General features: G+C 34.8%; 1 protein-coding gene across 1 annotated transcript in view; it reads left to right on the top strand.

The window, feature by feature from the left end:
• Nucleotides 1–22715, top strand: part of STT3B (STT3 oligosaccharyltransferase complex catalytic subunit B) — a 102782-nt gene that overhangs the window by 27822 nt on the left and 52245 nt on the right. Inside the window, exons 2-3 of the mRNA XM_012435510.2 lie at nt 14933–15041; nt 18286–18573. Of these exons, the coding sequence (XP_012290933.1) occupies nt 14933–15041; nt 18286–18573 (397 nt within the window). The remainder of the gene's footprint in view (nt 1–14932; nt 15042–18285; nt 18574–22715) is intronic.

Genomic DNA, 22715 nt, shown 5'->3' with positions numbered 1-22715 from the left:
AAAAATACAGAAATTAGCTGGGTATGGTGGTGTGTTCCTGTAATCCCAGCTACTTGGAAGTCTGAGGCAGGAGAATTGCTTGAACTGGGACTTGGGAGGCAGAGGTTGCGGTGAGCCAAGATTGTGCCACTACACTCCAGCCTGGATGACAGAGCAAGACTCGATCTCAAAAAAAAAAAAATTGGCTTTTTTTTTTTTGAGACGGAGTTTTGCTCTTGTTACCCAGGCTGGAGTGCAATGGCACGATCTCGGCTCACCACAACCTCCACCACCTGGGTTCAGGCAATTCTCCTGCCTCAGTCTCCTGAGTAGCTGGGATTACAGGCACGCGCCACCATGCCCAGCTAATTTTTTGTATTTTTAGTACAGACGGGGTTTCACCATGTTGACCAGGATGGTCTCGATCTCTTGACCTCATGATCCACCCACCTCGGCCTCCCAAAGTGCTGGGATTACAGGCGTGAGCCACCGTGCCCGGCCCAAAAATTGGCTTTTAAAATATTTTGTTTTCTCTTCACTTTCTAGGACTCTGAAAATTTTAATGTTTGTTCATTTTATGTTGTTTTTTTATAAAGACTTCGTTCATTTTTTTTTAATTTATTTTTGTCTGACCAGGTTATTTCAAAAGACTTGTCTTTAAGTTCTGAGATTATTTCTTCTACTCCATCTAGTCTGTCATTGAAGGTTTCACCTGTGTTTTGTATTTCATTCAATGAATTCTTCTGTTCCAGAATTTATGTTTGGTTCTGTTTTATGATATCTACCTCTTTAGTAAATTTCTCATTCATATCCTGAATTGTTTTTCTGATTTCTTTATATTGGTTTTCAGAATTCTCTTGTATCTTACTGAGTTTTTTTTAGAATCAATAATTTGAATTCTTTTTCTGGGATTTTGTGAATTTCCTTTTTTCAAAATTTTTTGTTTAAAAAATTTTGTGGGTACATGATAAGTATGTATATTTATGGGATATGTGAGATATTTTGATATAGACATGCAATGGGAAATAAGCACATTATGGAGAATGGGATATCTATCCCCTCAAGCATTAGTCATTTAAGCTACAAACAATCCAATTACATTCTTTTAAGTTATTTTAAAATATACAATTAGGTTATTATTGACTATAGTCACCCTATTGTGCTATCAAATAGTAGGTCTTATTCATTCATGCTGGATTTTTTTGTGTGGTTTGCCCATTTAACCATCCCCTCCTCCCTATAGAATCCACCCCCTCCCACCCCCGCCCAACTACCCTTCCCAGCCTCTATTAATCATCATTCTACTTTCTGTGTCCATGAGTTTGTGAATTTCTTTTTGATTGGGATCTGTTGCTGGATAATTACTGTGGTCTTTCAGAGGTGTGTCATATTTTCTTTTTTGTATTTCCTGTGTTTTTACTTTGGTATCTGCACATCTGGTGTAATGGCATTTTTTGAAATTGCTTTTGTTGGAGAGAACTTTTTCCTGAAGATACATCTATGGTGTTGGCTGGATATGGCATTTTGGTTTTGATTCCGTGTGTGGTAGTGTGTAGTCTCTGTATGATTTTCTTTTTTCTGTAAACAGCATTAGTGTGTCTGTGATTTCCTCAGGGGCTTAATATGTGATTGTTAGTGGAGGCTGTGGTGAAGTTTTGATGGGGACTGGGACACCAGGTGTGACAGTCTTTTGGACCCAGTGGTGGCAGCAGTGAACTGAGCATCCAATCAGTGTTTTGGCCCCAGGGCAGCTAATGCTAGTGATTGCATCCAGGCTGATTTTAAGCCTCCAGGTGGCTGCTCAGCTGCTGTGATTGCAGTGGTGGGTTACACAAGTGGGCAGTTTCTTGAGCTCTTGGGCAGCAGGTATGGCATGGGCGATTGCAGTAGCAGGGGTGGACAGTTCCCTGGAACCTAAGTCTGCACTGGTAGTATGGTGGCTGCAATGAGTTGGGTGGGTTGGTTCCCAGATCTGCAGGTGGTACATGAATGTGGGTCCCAGCTGTCCTGGTAGTGGCAGGTTAAGTGGACCTGACCTCAGACCGTGGCAGTAGTGTCCAGGTGTCACTCATTGGTGGTGGACTTGGTGAAGTGATCTCCTGAGATATCCGTACCTTGGATGGTGTGTTTGCGTACTTGCTTTGGTGGGGGGATGGAGTTGGCTGGGTGGACCTGCTGGCAGACACTGGCTGTGATAGGCAAGGGAGGAATGATCCCCAGTTTGTGCGTGGAATGTTCAGGTAGGGCCAGGAGCAGCTGCATTGCAGCCCTGCTATACTAGGGAGGATGAGGTTGCTTTCCCTGAGAGTAGCTGTAGGCTGGTAACTGGGAGGCATGGGTTTTCTGCCTTGGCTCTGCAGCAGCCTGCAGTTCTCAAGTAGTTGTAAGTAGTGGAATTCGTCCTCAGGGCAAGTAAAATTCACAGTCGCCCTCTGCTGGGGTGGGCAGTATCGCCACCTTGTGGTGGCCCTAGCAGCAGGACAGGATGCAGTTTAGTGGGGGCTGTGTTCTCAAAATGGCACCGTGTTGTAACTGCTTAGGTTTCGTTGATTCCTGGGATCCAGCATGAGCTCTCTCTCGAGAGCAGTGCCTTCATGTGGACTTCAGGCAGCTCCCTATGTTAGTATTGGGACATGAAAGGGTTGAGGAGCTCCCCTGTGGCTAGGATTTTAGGAGACCTAGTGGTTCCAGTGGGAATGTAGACCCCTGGGGGTCTCTCACCCTTTGTCTGCATTAGGGAGCCACTCCAGCCTCCTAGCTGATCCCAGCCGAACAGACTTCCTTGTTACCCTCTTTTTTCCTTGCTTTTTTGGTGCTTCTCATCAGTACTCTGTTGAATTTCATTTGTTCTCTCTAAGGTGATCTGTTCTACTCACTATTGTGGTTCCTCTCCATAAAAGAGACAAGTGCCAGATACATCTAGTCAACCATCTTTAGCATTGACTTTTACGGGTTTTATTGCCTATCTAAACTATAGTAGAGCAGATTAGTATGAATGGTAAGTACCTTTAACATTCAGTCATTTAAAAAATATTTATTGTGTGATAGCTATGTGCCAGACAGACAGTACTAAGCATTTGGGATATATACAAGGATCTATCTTTGTTGTGATGGAGCTTATTTTTCAGATAGTCAAACAAACAAGTAAATAAAAAGCTTGTAATTTTAGTTAGTGATAAAGTGTATTAAAAATAATACGCTAATTGTTTGATGTGCTTGTAGACTGTGGCTGCAGAGCCACTACTGTAGATTGAGAAGTGAAAGAAGGCCTTTCTTAGATAATATTTGAACTAAAATCAGAATAACGAGAAATTAGGGCCCTTTGAAGATCTAGGTTAAGAGGATTCCTCTCAGCAGAAAAAAAAACTACAGAAATAATGTCCCTGTGACCAGGATAGAGTTAGAAAAATAGTGTGAATGGTGTTAGGATAGAGCCAGATCAAGTGCTGAAATTGGTTATTGTGGAAATTAAACCCTTATTTAGACTTTTTTATTTTTTGAGACGGAGTCTTGCTCTGTTGCCCAGGCTGTAGTGCAGTGGCGCGATCTCAGATCACTGCAACCTCCGCCTCCCAGGTTCAAGCAATTCTTCTGCTTCAGCCTCCCAAGTAGCCAGCTACTTGGGAGTGTTTTCCACTTCTGTATATAATACTAAATGGTTTTGTGAGTGATAGAGTGTTAATGAAATATTTAGAGGCCAGAACCGGGACCCAAACAGCATTGAATAAAGTATATGAGAGTACTCCCTGAATGAAAATTTAATTAAACCAGTTACACTATTTTAGTGCCCTCTACCTGAATTTCTATAGAAAAAAATAGTTTACCTCAGTAAAGTGGGGATGTTTAAACATTTCATATAATTAATAACCTCACACTGGCACTAAATCACTTTGCTCAGGGGACAGTTGTTTAAAATGTTTTAAAACTGGGTTATATATAAAATAGTCCAGAGGAGCTTTAACAAATACTTCATTGACCTTACTATATATACCAGACACCGTCCTTGGTGCTACGGGTTGGAGGATTGATTCCTTTATATTTGCCTATAGGCAAAATGATGTGAAATAGACTCCTGACTTTGCTACTGTTACTTGTGTAACCTTCAGCAAGAGCAGGTTACTTAACCTCTCTGTGCTTCCATCTTCTCATCTGTAAATAGGGAATGTCAATAATATATGCATCTCAATAAGTTGTCATAAAGATCAAATTATTAATCATACAAATAAAGGTATTTAAGGCATAATAACCACTCATTAAATGTTAATGACTTACTGGTTTTGTTGTTTTCATTATTATTCTCTTAGGTTGGGAGTTTCTTTCCTCAAGGACCTTATAGTCCAATGGAGGGGACAAATCTATAAATCAATACTATTTAGTATATTAGTTTGGAAAAGGTAGAATGCAAGGTGCAAAATTTGTCAGGGGTATAAAGGGAGGATTGCCAATGAAAAGTAAAATATGATTTTTAATTTCAGTGAAAGAAGAGAAATGATCATACCTTAAATTCCTGGGGCATTAGAAAGTAATGATAGGAAAGAGGAAGAGATTCTGCACCAATTGTTCAACTCTAAGTCCTATGAATAATTTATTCAAATCAAAATGCCAATAGATAATTATAGTGATAATTAATAATGGAAGTTATGTATCTCTTTGAAGATGTTGCAAATAATGGACAATAGAAACAATAGGCTTAACCTCTTAACATTCCTGCCTGTCTTCTTTTCCTTCCTTGCATTCTCTCGTCCTTTTTTTCATGAGAAATTGGTACTTTGCTTTCTCTCAGATTAGTTATTGATCCATGTATAGCATATATTATAAAGATGAACTGGCCTTTTTAGAACAAATAGAAATGTTTATTTTTTGTTTTTATCTCATAGCGTTTTAAAAGCAGGAAGGAAAAATTGTGTGAGAACAATTTTATTTCAAAAGAATGAAGAAATACTTTTCCATTTCTTCATTCTTTTTGTTACAGTTAATACTCAAATGATAGCAGGCAGACATTGTATTTCTCACTGGACAATCTCCCAAAGTAGTTGTTTAACGTTATGTGGCAAGCTTGGAGGGGGTTGAGATAAAATAAGCATTTGTTGGTTGAAAAAGGAAGGAGGTATTGTACATTTTTTTTAAAATAATAAAGTGTACACATACTTACACATAACCTTATAAGAACTAAACTTTGGAGAAGTAAAGATGACAGATCATAGCGTACTGAGAAGAGTTCAGTCATCTGAAGATTGACAGTGGTCGAACTGGTTAATATAAGAAGTATGAGAAAGGTGCCAAAAAGAAGAAAAATATGAGCTAGAGATGGGGACTACTTGGCTTTATTTCTTCACGAGAGTTACACTTATTGGAGGACTTGGTAAAACCAACATTTTTATAGATTATGTATGATCCTTACCAGGGGGTGAGTAAGGATGGTTGTTACTGGTCAAGCAGTACTTAATAAAGGTTTCTGGCCATGATTTTTTTAAAAGACATACCTGTACCAAAGAATTGAAATCTGAAATGATACAATCAGACATATATTAGACTTCTCTGTCTTTTTATTTCCAAAGCAACTTTAGAAAGGGCCTAAGCTTTAAGGTTTGAAGTTGCATCTTAACACATCTTAAGAGAATTACGCCGGTGGTTTTTGTTTTAGATATTTTAAGCATATCTAGATATAGATCCGTAGATGTGCATGTTAGTGTTTTCAAACACTTGTTTAGCATTTGAATCCTTTCTTCAAATGAGCTTGTACAAAAGCCCCATATAGAAATAGACAAATATGTAAGGTTATATAAGATATTACTGTATTTTATTCAAAACTGTATGTCCATTTGGGTACCCTGCTCATGTCTAGAATCCCTGAGATACTTGAAACAGTTTGAAATTTTTAAGGTTGACAGTGCCCAGAAGGTGATTCAAATGATTTACCTGCATTAATTGCCCTGTTGCTGTTTGGAATCACCTTGTGATCATGCTTAAGATTGTGGGCACCAGAGTCAAAGCTGCCTGGTTCAAATCCCATCTTGACCATTTCATGACTGTATAACTTTGGACAACTTAACGTTACATATTGTGCCTTAGTCTAATCATCTGTGTAGTGTCCTGCCTCAGAGGAGAGAGAGAGAGAGAGAGAGAGAGATATTAAATGAAAAATAATATAGTGTCTGATATGTTTTTTAAAAATAATAATTGTCTATAACTAGGGTACACAACATAAATTACCACTCCCCCTCTTGAACATCTTTCTCTTCCTTAAACACACCATTTCTCCTACCTCAAGGCCTTTGCGCTTGATAGTTTCTTTGCTGGAACAGCTCTTTAACTCTTTGAATTGCTGGTTAGCCCTATCCTTAAAGACTGCACAGATGTTATCAGATAGGACTTCATTTGTATCCCGCTTAAAGCAATCTCTACCCCTTCCTCCTCCTCTTCTTCCCATTTCACTCTTTTATTTCTCTGAATCTTTTCTCCTCCACATCCCCCAGCTCTTGTTTCAATCTGTAATTACCTAGTTTGTGTTTATTGTATTTAGGTTCCAAAAGAGCAGAATTAGCCTGTCTTTTTCCAGTGCTCTATTTCCAGTGCCTAACAGAAACTTGGTACACTATAGTTGCTCAAGGAGTTTTTTTTGAAAACATGACTATTACCTTGTAAAAATGAAAACAAATCAATGCCAGATATAGAATAGCCACCTTTAGAGGCATGTATTTTTCTAATATCTTTCAGACAAGACTTTTTGGGAGTCTGTTAAAGCTGTGCTGTAAAACTGACATTATGTTCTCTCTATCCATGGGAGACAGCCCTTAGCCCTCACTTGGAGTCCATATGTGGTTATTTTGATAGATAGAAACTTTAGTTTACCTGGTTTCTCAACTCAGAGCAAAGTAGGGCCCTGGCTTTGCCTGGCCTTACGAGGGCACTGAGTTGAAATGTAATACTTGGCACAGTGCTCCACCCCGCTCCCTTTTGTTGGACCTCTTTCCTCTTTTACCCTCCTTTACTACTTACGTTTGCTGTTCTTTTATCACCATCATTGATCAAAGCTGCTTTCCTCCCTTTTCTTGTTTTCTTTCTGTTCCTGACTGATTCTTTTCTATTTGTTGGATTTAATTTGCATAGGCTAAACTAAACCAGATTTGTGTTGTTTGGTTAAAATTAACATTTATGAACTGAACACTTCTAGAATGTGGGATATGTTTGTCTCTCATTGTGTTCATAGCATTATGGCTAACAATATATTGTTCTTCCACTTAATTTGTTCTTAGGCATCTCCAGTTATTAATATTTCTTTCTGATATGGTATCATTTTAAAGGACTGAAAATGTTAATTAAACACACGATACTCTTTGCCACCTCAAAATTTATTTTGAAGATATAAAAGCGTTAGGTTAATTTTAAGGCTGAGATATCATTTTATTTTAAATTTATTATTATGGATGTATAATAGGTGTATATATTTATGGGTCACATGTGATGTTTTGTTACAGGCATATAATGTGTAGCAATCACATCCAGGTAATTGGAATATTCATCACCTCACACATTTATCATTTCTTTGCATTAGAAACAATTTCAATTCCAATCTTTTAGTTACTTTAAAATATATGGTAAAGTATTGGTTGTGCTATCAAATAGTAGATCTTTCTTTTTCCTTAAATACTGGATCTTGTTCTTATTAGCTATATTTTTGTACCCATTACCCCTCCGGACATTTTGCCCCGCTCTGTACTACCTTTCTCAGCCTCTGGTAACCATTGTTCTACACTCTATCTCCATGAGTTGTTTTTAATTTTTAGGTCTCACATGTGAGATATAACATGCAAAATTTGTCTTTCCATACCTGGCTTATTTTACTTAACTTAATGACCTCTCCATGTTGTTGTAAATGACTGACTCTCATTCTTTTTTTATGGCTAAATAGTACTTCATTGAATATAAGTACCACATTTTCTTTATTCATTCATCTGATGATAGGTTGCTTGGGTTAGGTTGCTTCCAAATCTTGGCTATTATGAATAATGCTGCAATAAACATGAGAGTGCAGGTGTCTCTTTGATACACTGATTTTCCTTCTTTGGATATGTACCTAGCAGTGGGATTACTGGATTATATGTAGTTCTCTTTATTTTTTTGAGGAACCTCCATACTGTTCTTCATAGTGGCTATGCTAATTTGCATTCCTACCGACAGTGTAGGACTGTTCCCCTTCCCCACATACTCACCAGCATTTGTTATTGCCTGTCTTTTGGATGCAAACCATTTTAACTGAGGTGAGATGATATCTGATTATAGTTTTGATTTGCATTTTTCTGATGATTAATGGTGTTGAACATCTTTTCATATACCTGTTGGCCATTTACAGAGACATAATTTTTTTTAAACTTTAAGATTAAAAGTATATTGTGATATTTTGCTTCAGTACATAATCACGAGATTTCTTTGTTGTTGTTTTGAGTGTAAATTAGGTGTTTCAATATAAGTCGAAATAACAAATCTGAAACCAAATGTATCAAATGATTGTAAGGAAAATGCAGAGGCAACTCCTTATGACTTCCTCTCTTTATTTGTAAAAGCCCTAGTTTACAAATAGGTTGGTATTCTAGTGTTTGTTTATCTAAGGAAATAATACAATATTTACTGCATACATATAGCAGCATATAAAGTTCTATTTGAGTTTTCTTTCTTTTTCTTTTTCTTTTCTTTTTTTTTTTTTTTTTTAAAGACAGGGTCTTGCTCTGTCACCTAGGCTGGAGAATAGTGGTACAATCATAGCTCACTGTAGCCTCAAATTTCTGGGCTCAATCCTCCTGCCTCAGCCTCCTGAGTTGTTGGACTCCAGGCATGTACCACTGTGCCTGGCTAATTAAAAAAAAAATTTTTTTTTCCCCCAAGCTGTTTTTGAACTCCTGGGCTCAAGCAGTCTTCCTACTTCAGCCTCCCAAGTAGCTGAGTTTACAGGAATAAACCACTGCATCTGCCATATGCTATAATGTTTTTGAATACAGTATTGTACTAATTGTGCTAACCCAAAAAGCATAACCATTTCTTCCATAAATTGAATTCCAAAATGTAAAATCTTCTTTCTACCTTAGGAGACAGTCTCTTTTTCCCTAAATACCCCTTTCAGAAAAAGTTCATTAGCTCTAAAGATCAGGTTAAGAGAAGTTGGAAGAGGCATTTTTAAAAAATTTTTTTTAACTTTTATGAAAATTTAAACCAAAAGTGGAGAGAAGACTATAATGAATTAAACTACCACCTATATTTAATACTTAACAATTTTTTGTCACACTTGCTTCAAAACAGATTGTTTTATTGTGGTTAAAATACTGAAACTTACATTGACAGTATTAAAAGGAGGGTATATGTGAGATTGGATAGTATTCTTAGAGTCTTTTAAGATAGCTACATAGTTTTCTAATACTTGGTTTCTCTTGTATTTTTATTTCGGGGACTCATAATTTTTAATACATCATTTCTAAGCCAGTTCACCTAGCTTTATTGGGGGAAAACTATAATTTATGTGTGAGAGTATGTGTGTGTGAAATTTTTTATAATAGAGTTTGCATATATGTATATTACTCATATATAATTATGTATGTAAATCATATAATTTTTATTATAATTACATATTTGTATATACGTGTATAGATATAAGCTATATTTATGTATATATATGCTTTATTATGGAAGATTTCTAACATACAGCAAAGTAGAGCTAATATTGTAATGAACCTCCATGAATGCATCACTCAGATTCAACAGTTTTCAATTTGTGGTTCATCTATAACACCGTTTTTTCAACTACTCACATATTTTGAAAAATCATCTTGCTACCTTAGGAGACAGTCTCTTACTTTTATGTAAGTAGGACATGCCAAAATTGAAGACTACGTTTGTGCACACAGGTGTTTGAATTTAATGAAGAAGGGAATATAAAACAAAAATTTAAGTAAGTGTTGATTCTAGTATGCCAAAAAGGAGTAATTAGCTAAACAAGGATTAATTGAACCTCATGAGTAAACTGCCAGGAACTATGAGATAACTCCAAGATACAAAAATTACTAAGAAAAGGTAGTTCCTTGTGAGGTGAACTTCAGTAGAGGTTCCAACATGTTTTAAGAACAGAAATTAAAGTACACTGGGAAGAGGGGGATGGAGCATTAGAGAAGACTTCTTCAAAAATGATTAGGAACTTCAGGTCTGAGATGATCATATGAAGAAGTGAGAATAAAGTACTTGGCTATGGCATGTTTCTATGTAGACAGAACAGAGGGCTGAGGAAAAGATGATGATAAAACATCTCAAAAAGTAGGTATAGTAAATACGTTCAGCTTTTAGTTATTCATTGTAATGGAAAAGATTAGTTAAATGATCAATCCAAGTGCCTTTAAAAAAAAATGATGAAAAACTAATTTTATTTAGGAACTAATGCAGTAGGGAAAAGATCCCTAAGTATGGAACTGGGCTCATTTCTGAATACAATGACAGTGGAAGACTTAAAGTCAAGGAGCACGGATAGAGGCAATGGATGGAAAAGACAAATGTAAGGAAGGGAGTAGGGGGATTCTGGCTAAACTAGCTTTACAGGATTCTTGCTGAAGGCAGACCAGGGTGACCAGATACCACCTGGGGGATCCTGGGAATAAGGAATTTGATTCTATCAAGGTGAGCAGAAATGGAGGGTGGGGATTCTTTTTGAACTGACTTACACAAGATTCTTGCTGAAACTAGGAGGTCCAGACCCAACAGGGACAGACACTGAAGCCCAAGGTGAAAGCCTAGTTGAGAAGAGGGTTTAAAAAAACCTAATTTTTGGTCAAGAGGAGAATCTTTGTCAACTAGGAAGAAAAAAATTACATAGGTATTGCCACATCTTCTGACATGAACAGGCACCTCTAATACTGTATAGACTGCACTGTGCAGAGATAATTACACTATTGGTTTTACTGAGAGGTTTTATTAAGTGGATTTTAAGGGCAGTCTTAAGGGGGAGAAAAAGTGTTATGGGAAAGACTCATGCATTTTTTTTTATTGAAGGAGTAAAAAGAAGCAAATAAGCCAGTTATGTCTTCAATACTTTGATGAAGCAGTAGGTGTCTAAGTATTTTTGGCATCACTAAGGGCTTTATTTTATTCTAGGAAAATGAATTATAGTTCCTACTACATTCATAACCCTTGCACAACTCTCATGTCCCTCATCTTCTACTCACAGCAAATGCAAAGAAGCCAAAACAGCCGTATTTTATATCATATGACCCTGCCCTTTTGGCTATAGGTGTTGGATTACAAGCATGGGATCTCACGGCAGCCAACGCATAGATCGTCTGTTAGCTATGACGTGTAACTTTGTATGAAATGATTTGATCCAATCATATTCTTACTGCTGTTTACATGAACTGAGGAAAAGAAAATCAGGCAGCTAAAGCTGGAGGAAACAGAAGTCTTTAAGATAGATTTGGAGCCCTGTATTAGGGCCAAATGCCTTATATTTACTTTGCATTGAATTGTTAATGTTCCAACTGAGGTATCCTGGAAATTTGCATAAATGAAAATAATCAGACTATGCTTTGTTTAGTAACAACTGAATCTGTAACATAAGTTTATGATATGTTATAAATTTAGATTTAGGTGCTTCCTGTTTGCTTTTTATATATATATGATGAGGAATGTGAGCAGTTATTAAATGTAGTTACTCAACCTTGAACCAGAATTTTCTCTTAGGGCCCAAACAAACTTCTGTATCATTTAACAGTAAGGAAATATGGTGTGAGATGAGACTAGAGTTATGTATGAGGTAGACTTTGTGGTTTTGACTATTATGTTAAGAAGTGGAGGTTTCTCTGCTTTAATTTTAAAGAGATGAAGTCTTTGAATAATTTAGAGAGTTGCAGTATGATCACATTTACATTTTGAAAAGAACTTCCTTCTTATGGCTGAGTGCACAGATTGGGGAACTAGAAGGTGGGCAGAATGGATGTAAAGAGACCAGTTAGAGGCTATTTCAGTAGTCTAGTTAAAAGATGATAGCTTGGATTATACTGCTAGTAGCAGAATAAGAAAATAATATGAAGATTTCAGAGATATTTAGGAAGTAAAGTGACAACGTTGTTATGATTTATGAATAGGATGTGAGAGAGAAGAAACTGTCAAGGATGACACCTAGATTTCTTCAACTTAGGTGGTGGTAAGAGAATACTGAAAGCAGATACAGTGTGTGTTTGATCATGAGTTTAGTTGAATGTTGAGTCTGAGATGCATTTGTAACATTCAAGAAAAACAGACCACCACATGAGTAGTTAGATAATACTGGTTTGGACATGAGAAGAAAGATCTAGGTAGGGAGGTGATATTAGTGGATTGTGGGCCTACTGATAATAATTGAAGACTTGAATGTGAATGACATCTTTTGGGCAGAGATTTTAGAGTGAGTTAATAAGAGATCTTAGAGGAGAACAGAAAGTAGAGAAGACTAGAGAGGTGGGGGTAAAAATCAAGAGACCGTTAGAGTCAGCAAAGCCAAAGGAAGAAGTATTTGATAAAGAGGGAGAGGCCAAGAATTATGGAAAATGGAAAATGAAAAATACCCATCAGGAAAACTTTATGAAGTTGGATTCTCATAGTTCCTGGTTTTTAAAACACGTTATTAATAGTCCCTTGATGTCAGTTTTTTAAAATGAAAAATTAGGTTGAAAATTTAAAACCTTGGTATTCTCACTAAAATACTAGTCCTCTTTCATTAAAATATTTTCACACGTTTTAGGGGGTGTTACTCTTTCTAGTGTATACTTAAATTTGTATGGTGAATCTCATATAGTTTAACTGTTGTTTATGAGCTTATCTGGGTAGAGCTATTTTTAGTTTTTGCTTCTATTGCTAATCCAGGTGTTTTGGTCTTGTTTTCAATGTTAGTTTCTATCTTGGGGATTCTTTGTAAATTTAGACTCTTAATGCATAGCACAACATTTAATTTAGTTTTTTTATTGGAGTCTTTAAAGCCTTTAGATAAAGAAGAACTTTGTCACTTCAGTGGTGGTGGTTAGATTGTTTTCCATCTTTTACTAGACAGCGTTTCCATAATCATGGCTTTGTAAATATAATAACTACTTTGTTTCTGGCATTTGAAGATACCCCTTTTTAAATTCTGATCTGGTAAATACTTCTTGGAGGAGGAAGGGAGCAAGGTAGCATTTATAGCATTAGCTTAGCTTTCCATGTTATTGGCACACAAAGTTATTACTTAAAATTCTGATTTAAAATTCCCCTCAGAAATTTGGATATTACTCCATTGCCTTATAGCAATCCAGTGGTTCCACTGAGAAATAAGGTATTAATCTGATTATGTCATTCCTTTGTAGAAAAACTTTCTCTCTGAATTCATGATTTTAAGTCATACATTATCTTTAGTATTTTGAAATGTATTGGGATGTGTATGCTCTGTGAAACATAGTATTCTTTTTTTTTTAACTCAGTGTAAGAACTTCTAGACTACTTAAATTTTTTTCTACTTTTTATCTTGTTTTAATTTGCTGTTCATTTTTGTCCTTTATACTATTTAGCATATCTCTTATTTTATCTTGGCACTTATAATTTTGCCATTCAAAATCTTAAATGAATTCTTTATCATAAGTCTATTTCATTACAGTAACTGTAGCCTTTAGGTGCTTCAGAGACACTGTATTATTTACTTATCATAGCTACCCTGTGATGTAGGTAATGTTGTTAATCTCTATTTTACAGGTGAAGGAACTAGAATGCAGAGAACATAAGTAACTTGCCCAACCAAGGTCACAAAGCTAGTCAGTATGGAACTAACATTCAAATGCATGCAATATGATGCTAGAACCTGACCTTTTAACCTCTAGGTTATACTTATTTCAGATCTGAAAGTTTAATATTAGTAACTCTTTCAGAGTTAGTATAACTCTGGGTTATATTAACCCTCTGCATATATTAATTCTGGTTACTGTTTCTACAGTATTAATTTTTCTACTTGTTGATTTTGATATTTAGCTGTCATGGTGTTTACTTTTCTCAAATGTTTGATTTTTTTTGGATGTGTTGCTTATTTTGGTATTCAAAAAGACTATAAAAATGCTACAGAGCTTGCATCTAGTGATTGTTGGAGTTGGGATCATAACTTGCTGCTGGAAAGGATGTATCAAACTGATTTGGGGTATAAGGATTTCCTGTTCATCTTGTGTCCAGCATTGTTCTGCTTCTTGACTCACTTGTCTATATGTAGTGCCTACAGGCAGAGTCCTCTGATACCCACTTTCCTACTTCACAATAGTAGGGGAAGGGGATTGATCTGACTCAGTATACCTAATGCCATTACCCCGAGGATTGCTCCAGGCTTCTCCCCTGCCCATCACAGCTGCTTTATACTAAACATGGAATATCCCTGGAATTGCCCTCTGTGGTTTGTGGTTTTCTTCTGCTTTCATTTTGGGCTCTGGTTTCTTCAACTTCATTTTTTCTCATTTATCTCTTTCAGAAATTATAATTTCTTTTTCTAAAAGATCATATTCTTGTTTTATAGTGCTGTTATGGTTTATTCTTTTTAAATTTTTAGTGCTGTTATAGTTTAAAGCCAATATTTTTAGGGTTGCAGGATTTTTGGCAATTACGGTGAGTGTGGCCTTTCTTCCATTTTGATGTTATCTTCTGTCAGCAGTTCTTAATTTTTTGAGATTCATGAACTTCTTTATTGCCCTGCACCACCTAGACCCCAAGCAATGCTAAATGTTATTTTGAGCATTACTAGTTTTGTAGGTATGGGTTTGAGGTTGGGGGTGTTTTTATTTATATTAGAGGTATACGCATATTCTTTTGATATTTTCAGATTATGTTATTCAAGTTTGAGAAAAATTGGTCTGAAAGATATATAGCCACATAGTTTAATATAAAGGAGCTGTTTCTATTAAGCAGTTTTATAACATTTCATTTTTTCTCTTTTCTCTAGGTTTAACTATAGATCAACACATCATCTTGCATCTCATGGGTTCTATGAATTTTTAAATTGGTTTGATGAAAGAGCATGGTATCCCCTAGGAAGAATCGTAGGTGGTACTGTAAGTATATTAGTAGTTCTTCATGATAATTATAACATTTATTGTTATTTGAGTAAATCATTAATTGCTAAGGTGGTGGGGATTCTTGAAAGCTTTATATAGTTAACAAATTTTTCCGTGGCTTATTATCCAGTATTCAATTTGCTTTTTCCTTGACACCTCCTCCCCTTAATCCCCAACCTGTTTGTGGGTTATCTCACACTAGCCATTCTTTTTGACAAGTCGTGGAGGCTGGGTGGGGATCTACTATCACAGTGCATGTGAATGAAGTTCAGGTTATTTGTGTGTTTGCTTTTATAGCAATTTACTTGAAAAAAGAGTTTGGAAGGAGATAGAAACTTAGAATAATCATGATAATTATATATCTAGAATAATCAGATAATTAGAATTTTTCAGGCCCTGAATATTTCCAAATTATTCCAGGTAATTGACTATTGACTATAGTTCATGCAAACTTCTGATATCTAGAAAGATGACATAAGGGCAAATATTTTTAGGATTTGGGACATAAGGAGAATTTTGAAGAAAAGGCGGAAGACAAGGCAACACTGTTTTGTATTGGAGAAATATATGTTTGATTTTTTAAAAATCAATTTTGCCAGAATTATTCATTTTGTTAGGGTTTTTCTTAACCCAAAGAAACTTCTGACTCTGTTGATTACTTCTAATATATGCTTGTTTTGTGTCTTTTTAAATTTTAATTTATTTCTTTTTACTTTGCTGAGTTTATTTTCATGTTCTTTTTCTGACTTCTTGAGATGCTTTCTCAGTAATTTTCAACTTTTCTTCATTATTAAGAGATACGTTTTAAGCCTAGAAACTACACAGTAACCACTGTACTAATTGCATTTCATAAGTTCTGATGTGTATTATTTTCATTATCATTTCAATCAAAATGTATCTTAATTTTTATTATAATTCCCCGACTCATGGATTATTTAGAATTGTTTTTAATTTCAAACACAAGAGGATTACCCAGTTATGTTTTTTCTTTATACTTCAATTATATTGTGTTTAGAGAACAACTTCTATGTAATTTCAGTCCTTTAAAATTTATTGAGACTTGACTTGTGATTTAGGATATTTAGGATATCCAAATTTTTATTAATGTTCCCTTTGTGTTTAGAAAGAACATGTTCTCCATGGTAGTAAGGTGGTGTGCTTCTAGTCTGGGCATCTTCTTATCCTTGATGTAAATAGAGATAAAGGCATAGAGATGAAGGCACAACAGTATTTATCATGTTCTACATTGTGAATTAGAGAAGTATTAAATGGGTAGTGCATATGGTAGGTAGCTATGACCTGCAGTTCTTGTGGTGCTGATCTTATATACCTTATTGTATTACATTTGATAACTATAGTTTTTTTGTGTGTGGTTTATAACTTTATCTTAAATTTGTCCTCAATGGAAGCCTGTTGTCTCTGAGAGTCCTGATGTCCTGAGATTTGGGATTATCCCTTTAATAATCTTTCTCATTTGCCCTTACTGGAGCCCTTTAGGGGTTTCACTGGTTTTAGGACAGTTTTTCTTAGTTTGAGGTTTCTTAACACTGAAGGTTATTATAAATGTAGAACCTACATTCACACATCTGAATGAGTTTCATATTCTCCTTTTGGACTTTGTTTCTGCTCTGAACATTGGAAGGCAGGCAGAGTTCCTTGATGGGTGAATAGAATTTGTCTAGTTTCACAAGCAGGTCCTCACTTTGTGCTGGTAATTAGATCTTCACTTTGATCCCTGTGTTGGGTGAAAACCCTCACCCCCATTTTCATTCCTTAAGGCCCTGGTTTGTTTGGCTTTTTTCTTCTCTATCGTGGTCTCCCATGACACCAGCACCTACTTTGAATTCCCTCTTCATTTTTGGCATCTGGAGAATTCCCTATCTTGAGCTTGATCATGCTTTTTTCTTGTTAGGGTTTTATTTGTTGGTTTAGTTTTGGTTCTTTCATTTAGTGCTTCTATGAAAATTGGCTGTTTTGTGTGTGTCAGTTCAGTCTACCGTATTATATGGATATATTGACTTACCTTGAAAAATATTTTCAAATTCACTTCCTTTTTTCAATATTGCTGACAAAATCACACACTGGTACCTAGTATTGAATCTGAAGTGGGACAAAATTTTTATCTGTTGAGAATGTGGATAAATTACCATACTTTCTTTCTCCCCCTCCCCTTTTCTTTTTCCATGCATGAGCATCCACTTTCTGCCAGTTAGTTTTCTGGATGCTGGAGAAAAATTTTCTGTTCTGGAACTTATGTTCTTGTGAGCGTAGGCAGTTAATAGACAGTAAATAAGTAAAATAAACAGTATGTCAATTGATGGTAAGTGCTGTGGAGAAAAAGCAAGAGAGGTAGAGACGGGAGTGCAGGGAAAGAGGTTGCAGTAACAAACTGTATGGCCAGGAAAGGAAATTTATAACCTTTGTAGTTTCTGTTATGGAGTAAATAAAGAATCTTATAGGACTTACCTAAGGAAGCAGATATAAATCCATGTTTTAGTCATGGAATAATAATTCAAAAAAAATGTCCTGTTTACTGTTCTTTGAATCCTTTTAATGTTTGATGTTCCTCTTTTAGAGTGAGGATGAGTATAGCTGTTAACTGGCCTCTTCTAGTTTATTATTTCCCTTTTATCCCTAAGTACTTTAAGTGGTATAAAATATTTTAACTTTTCAGAAGTTCCAAAATATTCTCTCTCAATTCACCAACTGACTGTTTCTTCTTTTCCTAGCTAGAGTTGATTACTTGCAAATCTAGGGCTTGAAAGGAGGGGACATTTTATATAAATACGACTTAAATAATTTTGTGCATGATTTTTCTTTATCTTTCTTTTCTCATTTTCTTTTGTACACACAAGTGTGGGCAAAATTGGAGTATGTTAGAACTCCAAACTGAAGGATAAGCTAGACTAAGACCCTGTTTTGATTTAAAAAAAAAAGGTAGTGGAATCAGTAAGAAAGTTACCTACAGTTTAATATTGTTAAACATTTTCAATTTTAATCATTCTTGGTTCATATTCTCTCTGATCTTTTTATTTATTCCTCCATATATGAGCTAGTTCCTTGTATGCAACACAAAAAGGTATGGGAGTTTGTTTGTTTGTTTGTTTTCGTAGTTTATAAAGGAGGCAAATTGTTGCTTTCAAACTTATGGTAAACAAAATGTAATAGTAAAGAAGAGTGCATATGTTAATATTTTTGTGTATCTCATTTTATATGTAATTTTTCATTTTTTTCTTCCTAGGTTTACCCAGGGTTGATGATAACAGCTGGCCTTATCCATTGGATTTTAAATACATTGAATATAACAGTTCACATAAGAGATGTGTGTGTGTTCCTTGCACCAACTTTTAGCGGCCTTACATCTATATCTACTTTCCTGCTTACCAGAGAACTTTGGAACCAAGGAGCAGGACTTTTAGCTGCTTGTTTTATTGCTATTGTACCAGGCTACATATCTCGGTCAGTAGCTGGATCCTTTGATAATGAAGGCATTGCTATTTTTGCACTTCAGTTCACATACTACTTGTGGGTAAGTAACATTTAATGTTTTGCTACCATTAATACTCAAGACCTTTCTCCTGAAACACTTTAGATTGTACGCAGATTTGTCATTTACAAATTATAGAGTTGTGTACAGAGATCTGTGTTACTGTTCATAATAAATGTAATAATGGATAACATTTAAAAATATGTCAGGCACCTGTCAATTTTGTATAACTAGATTTATATATAGATAAATTGTGATTTTTCACAACAGATCTTTATGGCTAATTTACCAGTCCTTTTTAAATAAGTCAGAACTTCAAAAGAAGGGCTATCATAAAACAGTCTGTTGATATTTTTGTTTCTTTGTTTTGGGGAGATAGGTAAGAAATAGTTACCCAGGAATGGTGAAGCACGGTTTGATCGAATTTTAAATTGTTTCTGAAACTAGCATTATTTATTTTGCTGCTGCCATGCTATTTAAACTTAATGTTTTTTTCCCTACGTATAAGATATGATGCTACTTAATCTTGGGTTCGATTTAAAGCTTGCGATTATTTATGTATTTATTATTTTAGCTCTAGCTTATAATTTTCCAGTGACAGAAATTACCAAAATTCGTGTGTGTCAATACATTTTTGTATATTTTATTAAGTATATTTTTAGGTAGCTAGGTGAATGGCAGCATAATTTTTCTCTTTAATAATTAATTATTTTACATTGTTCAGAACTACTTGGCTAATGAGTATTTTTGCTCTAGCATGGAATTCCAGAGGAGACTGTTGCAATGTGATCAGTATAGACAGTGTCTTGATCTTGAGTTTAAAAGGGAAGCAAGAAAAATACTCATGGAAATGAAGATGATGCCAAGCAGTAGGATGTTGCCAGTGCTGTTGTACATATCAAAAAGTGTTTTTAAAAACTCTTTATTGTATGCAGCTGAAAAAAAAAACCCTTAAAATTAAAATCTCTGTTGAATGTCTTTTAATAAACAATATATAATATTTTAAATTATAAAAATAATATATGTATATGTTGATAGATCCTGATAATATAATGCTTAATAGAAAAATAAGTTGTGATAAAATATGTGCAGTATAAGAAGTCCTTGATGTAAATTTTTAAGCAGTACAAACCATACTATGTTTGTTAATAGTTTATAATGAAAGTATAAAAATGTGATAGATAAGCTTCATGTACACCAGCTTTGTGATAATGGGTTTTCCTGAGAGTGGGTGGGTAATACTGAGGTGGGCAGTACTAAGGGAGCTTCAGCTATGTTGGCCAAAAATGGTTTTAAAGGAAGTATTCTGAAGCAAATGTATTATTTTTAAATTTGAAGTCTGAATAGCTAGGTTCATAACTATTTTAATATTCTCTGCACTTGTATATGTTTCAAATACTTGATAATACATTTTTAAAATAAAATATTTTGTAGACATTTAGACAACAGAAAAATATAAAGAGAAAATCACCCAGAGCTAACTCCTATTTGCTTTTTTGAATTTTGGGCATATTAAATTCATGAATAAGTCCCAGTTGGTCATGGTATATAATCTTTTTCATATGCTGCTGAATTTGGTTTGCTAGTATTTTCCTAATGATTTATGCATCCATGTTCATAAGAGGATATTGGTTTATAATATTCTTTACTTGCATCTGTCTGGCTTTGGGATCAGGGTAATGCTGGCATCATATAATGAGTTAGGAAATGTTCTCTTCAGTTTTTGGAAAAGTTACAGGATTAGTGTTGCTTCAGTTCTTTAAATATTTTAGTAGAATTCACCAGTGAAACCATCAAGACCATGACTTCTCTTTGTTGGGAGATTTTTGATTGCTGATTTAGTGTCCTTGCAAGTTATAAGTCTCTGTAGATTCTCTACTTCATTGTGACTTATTCTTGGTAGGTTTTTGTGTTTCTATTAATAGGCACTTGTTCATGTAAGCTATTCAATTTGTTAGCATACAAGACTTGATAATACTCTTAAAATCCTTCGTATCTCCTATGGAATCAAGTAGTAATGTCCCCACTTTCTGATTTTAGTGATTTGAGTCTTCTTTCTTTTTTTCTTAACCTAGCCAAAGATGAGTCAATTGTGTCGATCTTTTTAAAGAACCAACTTTTGGTTTCATTGATTTTTTTTTTTTCTATGTTCTTTTTCTTTTCTCTCTTTTAGTGTATATGCTGCTAAAGTGAGCACTCTATTTTATCTCTGTTATGGTCTTTATTATTTATTCAGTTTTGTCTTTCTGGAAGCTTTGGGTTTAGTTTGTTCTTTTTTTTGGTTTGCAACTTAGTTTGTGAAGTCAGGTTTTTGATTTGAGATTTTTTTTGTTTTTGAATGGAGGCATTTGTAGCTATAAATTTTTCCCTTGGTACTACTTTCACTGTGTCTTACAAGTTCTGATACGTGTGGTTTTGTTTTCATTCATCTCTAAGTATATTCTCATTTTTCTTGATTTCTTTTTTGATCTATTGGTAAGGTATCTTGTTTAATTTCCACAAATTTATTTCTCAGTTTTCCTTCTGTTAATGATTTCTGACTTCATCCTGTTGTGGTTGGAGAAGATACTTTGTATAGTATCTATGTTTTAAATCTATTGAAACTTAACTTTTGGCTTTAGTTTGTGGCCCAACATATTGTCTGTCCTGGAAAATGTTCCATGTGTACTTGAGAAGAATTGTGTATGCTGCTGTTATTCAGAAAAGTGTTTTGTATATGTCTTTTAGACCTAGTTGGTTTATTGTGTTGAGTTCTATATTATCTCCTGTCTTGTTGTTCTGTCCGTTATTGAGAACAGAGTATTGATGTCACCAGCTATTATTATAAAACTTTTCATTTCTTCCTCTATTTTGATGGTCTATTATTAGGTTCATAAATGTTTGTAATTGCTATACCTTCTTGCTGTATTGAACCTCTTATTGCCATATAAGAATTCTTTCTGTTTTGTAACCTTTATTTATTTATTTTTTTTTAAAAAAACAAAGTCTGTTTTTTCTTCTGTAATTTTGTAAAGATGAGATTTTACCATGTTGCCCAAGCTGGTCTCAGAACTCCTGGGCTCAAGCAGTCCTCTCTCCTTGGCCTCCCAAAGTGTTGGAATTACAGATGTGAGCTATCACCCTTTTTTTCTTTCCAATTGTATAGAGTTAAAGTCTGTCTTTTCTGATACTAGTATAGCCACGCCTGCTCTCTTTTGATTACTGTTTGCATGGAATAACTTTCTGTCATTTTGCTTTCAGTCTCTTTGTCTTTGGATTTAAAGTGCATCTCTTACGTAACAATATGTAGTTGGATCATGTGTTTATTCTTTCTGCCAATCTGTTTTTGGAGAGTTTAACACACATTTGAAGTAATTACTGATAAAAAGGGACTGATTTCTGTGGTTGTGCTGTTTTCTATATGCCTTATAGCTTTTTTTATCCATTTCTCCATGAGTCTTTTTTTTTGTGTTTAGTAGATTCTTTTGATAGTGAAACATTTGAATCTTTACTTTTGTGCATATTTGTGGATTGCCTTTCACTCTGAGGATACTGTCCTTGGCACAAATTTTAAATTTTTATGAAGTCTTCATTTTTGTTGTTGTTGCTTGTGCTTTTAGTGTCATATTTAAGGAACTGTTGCCTAATTGAAGGTCATGAAGATTTACACCTGTTTCTTTCTAAAGATTTTATACTTCAAGTTCCTCCACTAGGTTTTTGATCCATTTCAAGTATTTTTGTATATGGTGTGAGAGAGGAGTTCCAACTTCATTTTTGCATGTGGATATCCACTTATCTTAGCACTGTTAAAAAAAAATACTCTTCTTTGTTGAATGGTCTTAGCTCTCCTGTCAGAAATCAATTGATTATAAATGTATGAGTTTATTTGTGGACCCTTAATTTTATTCCATTGCCATCTGTATGTTGTGTCTTTATGCCAGTTGCACACAGTTTTGATTTCTGTGGCTTTGTAATGAGTTTTGAAATCCAAAAGCTAAGTTCAGCTTTTTTCTTATTTTTCAAGATTGCTTTGGCTGTATGGGGCCTCTTGTATTTTCGTAAGTTTTAGGATTAGCCTGTTCATTACATCTTTTTTTTTTTTTAAGTGGCATGATACTGTTTTATTAATTCAACAGAATTTTTGTAGAATACAGTATGGAGCAGGTACTGTTTTATGTGTGATTATACAGGGTTAAATGAAATAG

The sequence above is a fragment of the Aotus nancymaae genome, unplaced genomic scaffold (assembly GCF_030222135.1).
Source record: "Aotus nancymaae isolate 86718 unplaced genomic scaffold, 86718_ANA_hifiasm-v0.15.2.pri h1tg000019l, whole genome shotgun sequence".
NCBI classification, from domain to species: Eukaryota; Metazoa; Chordata; class Mammalia; order Primates; family Aotidae; genus Aotus; species Aotus nancymaae.
This window is presented reverse-complemented; position numbering and strand designations above follow the sequence as displayed.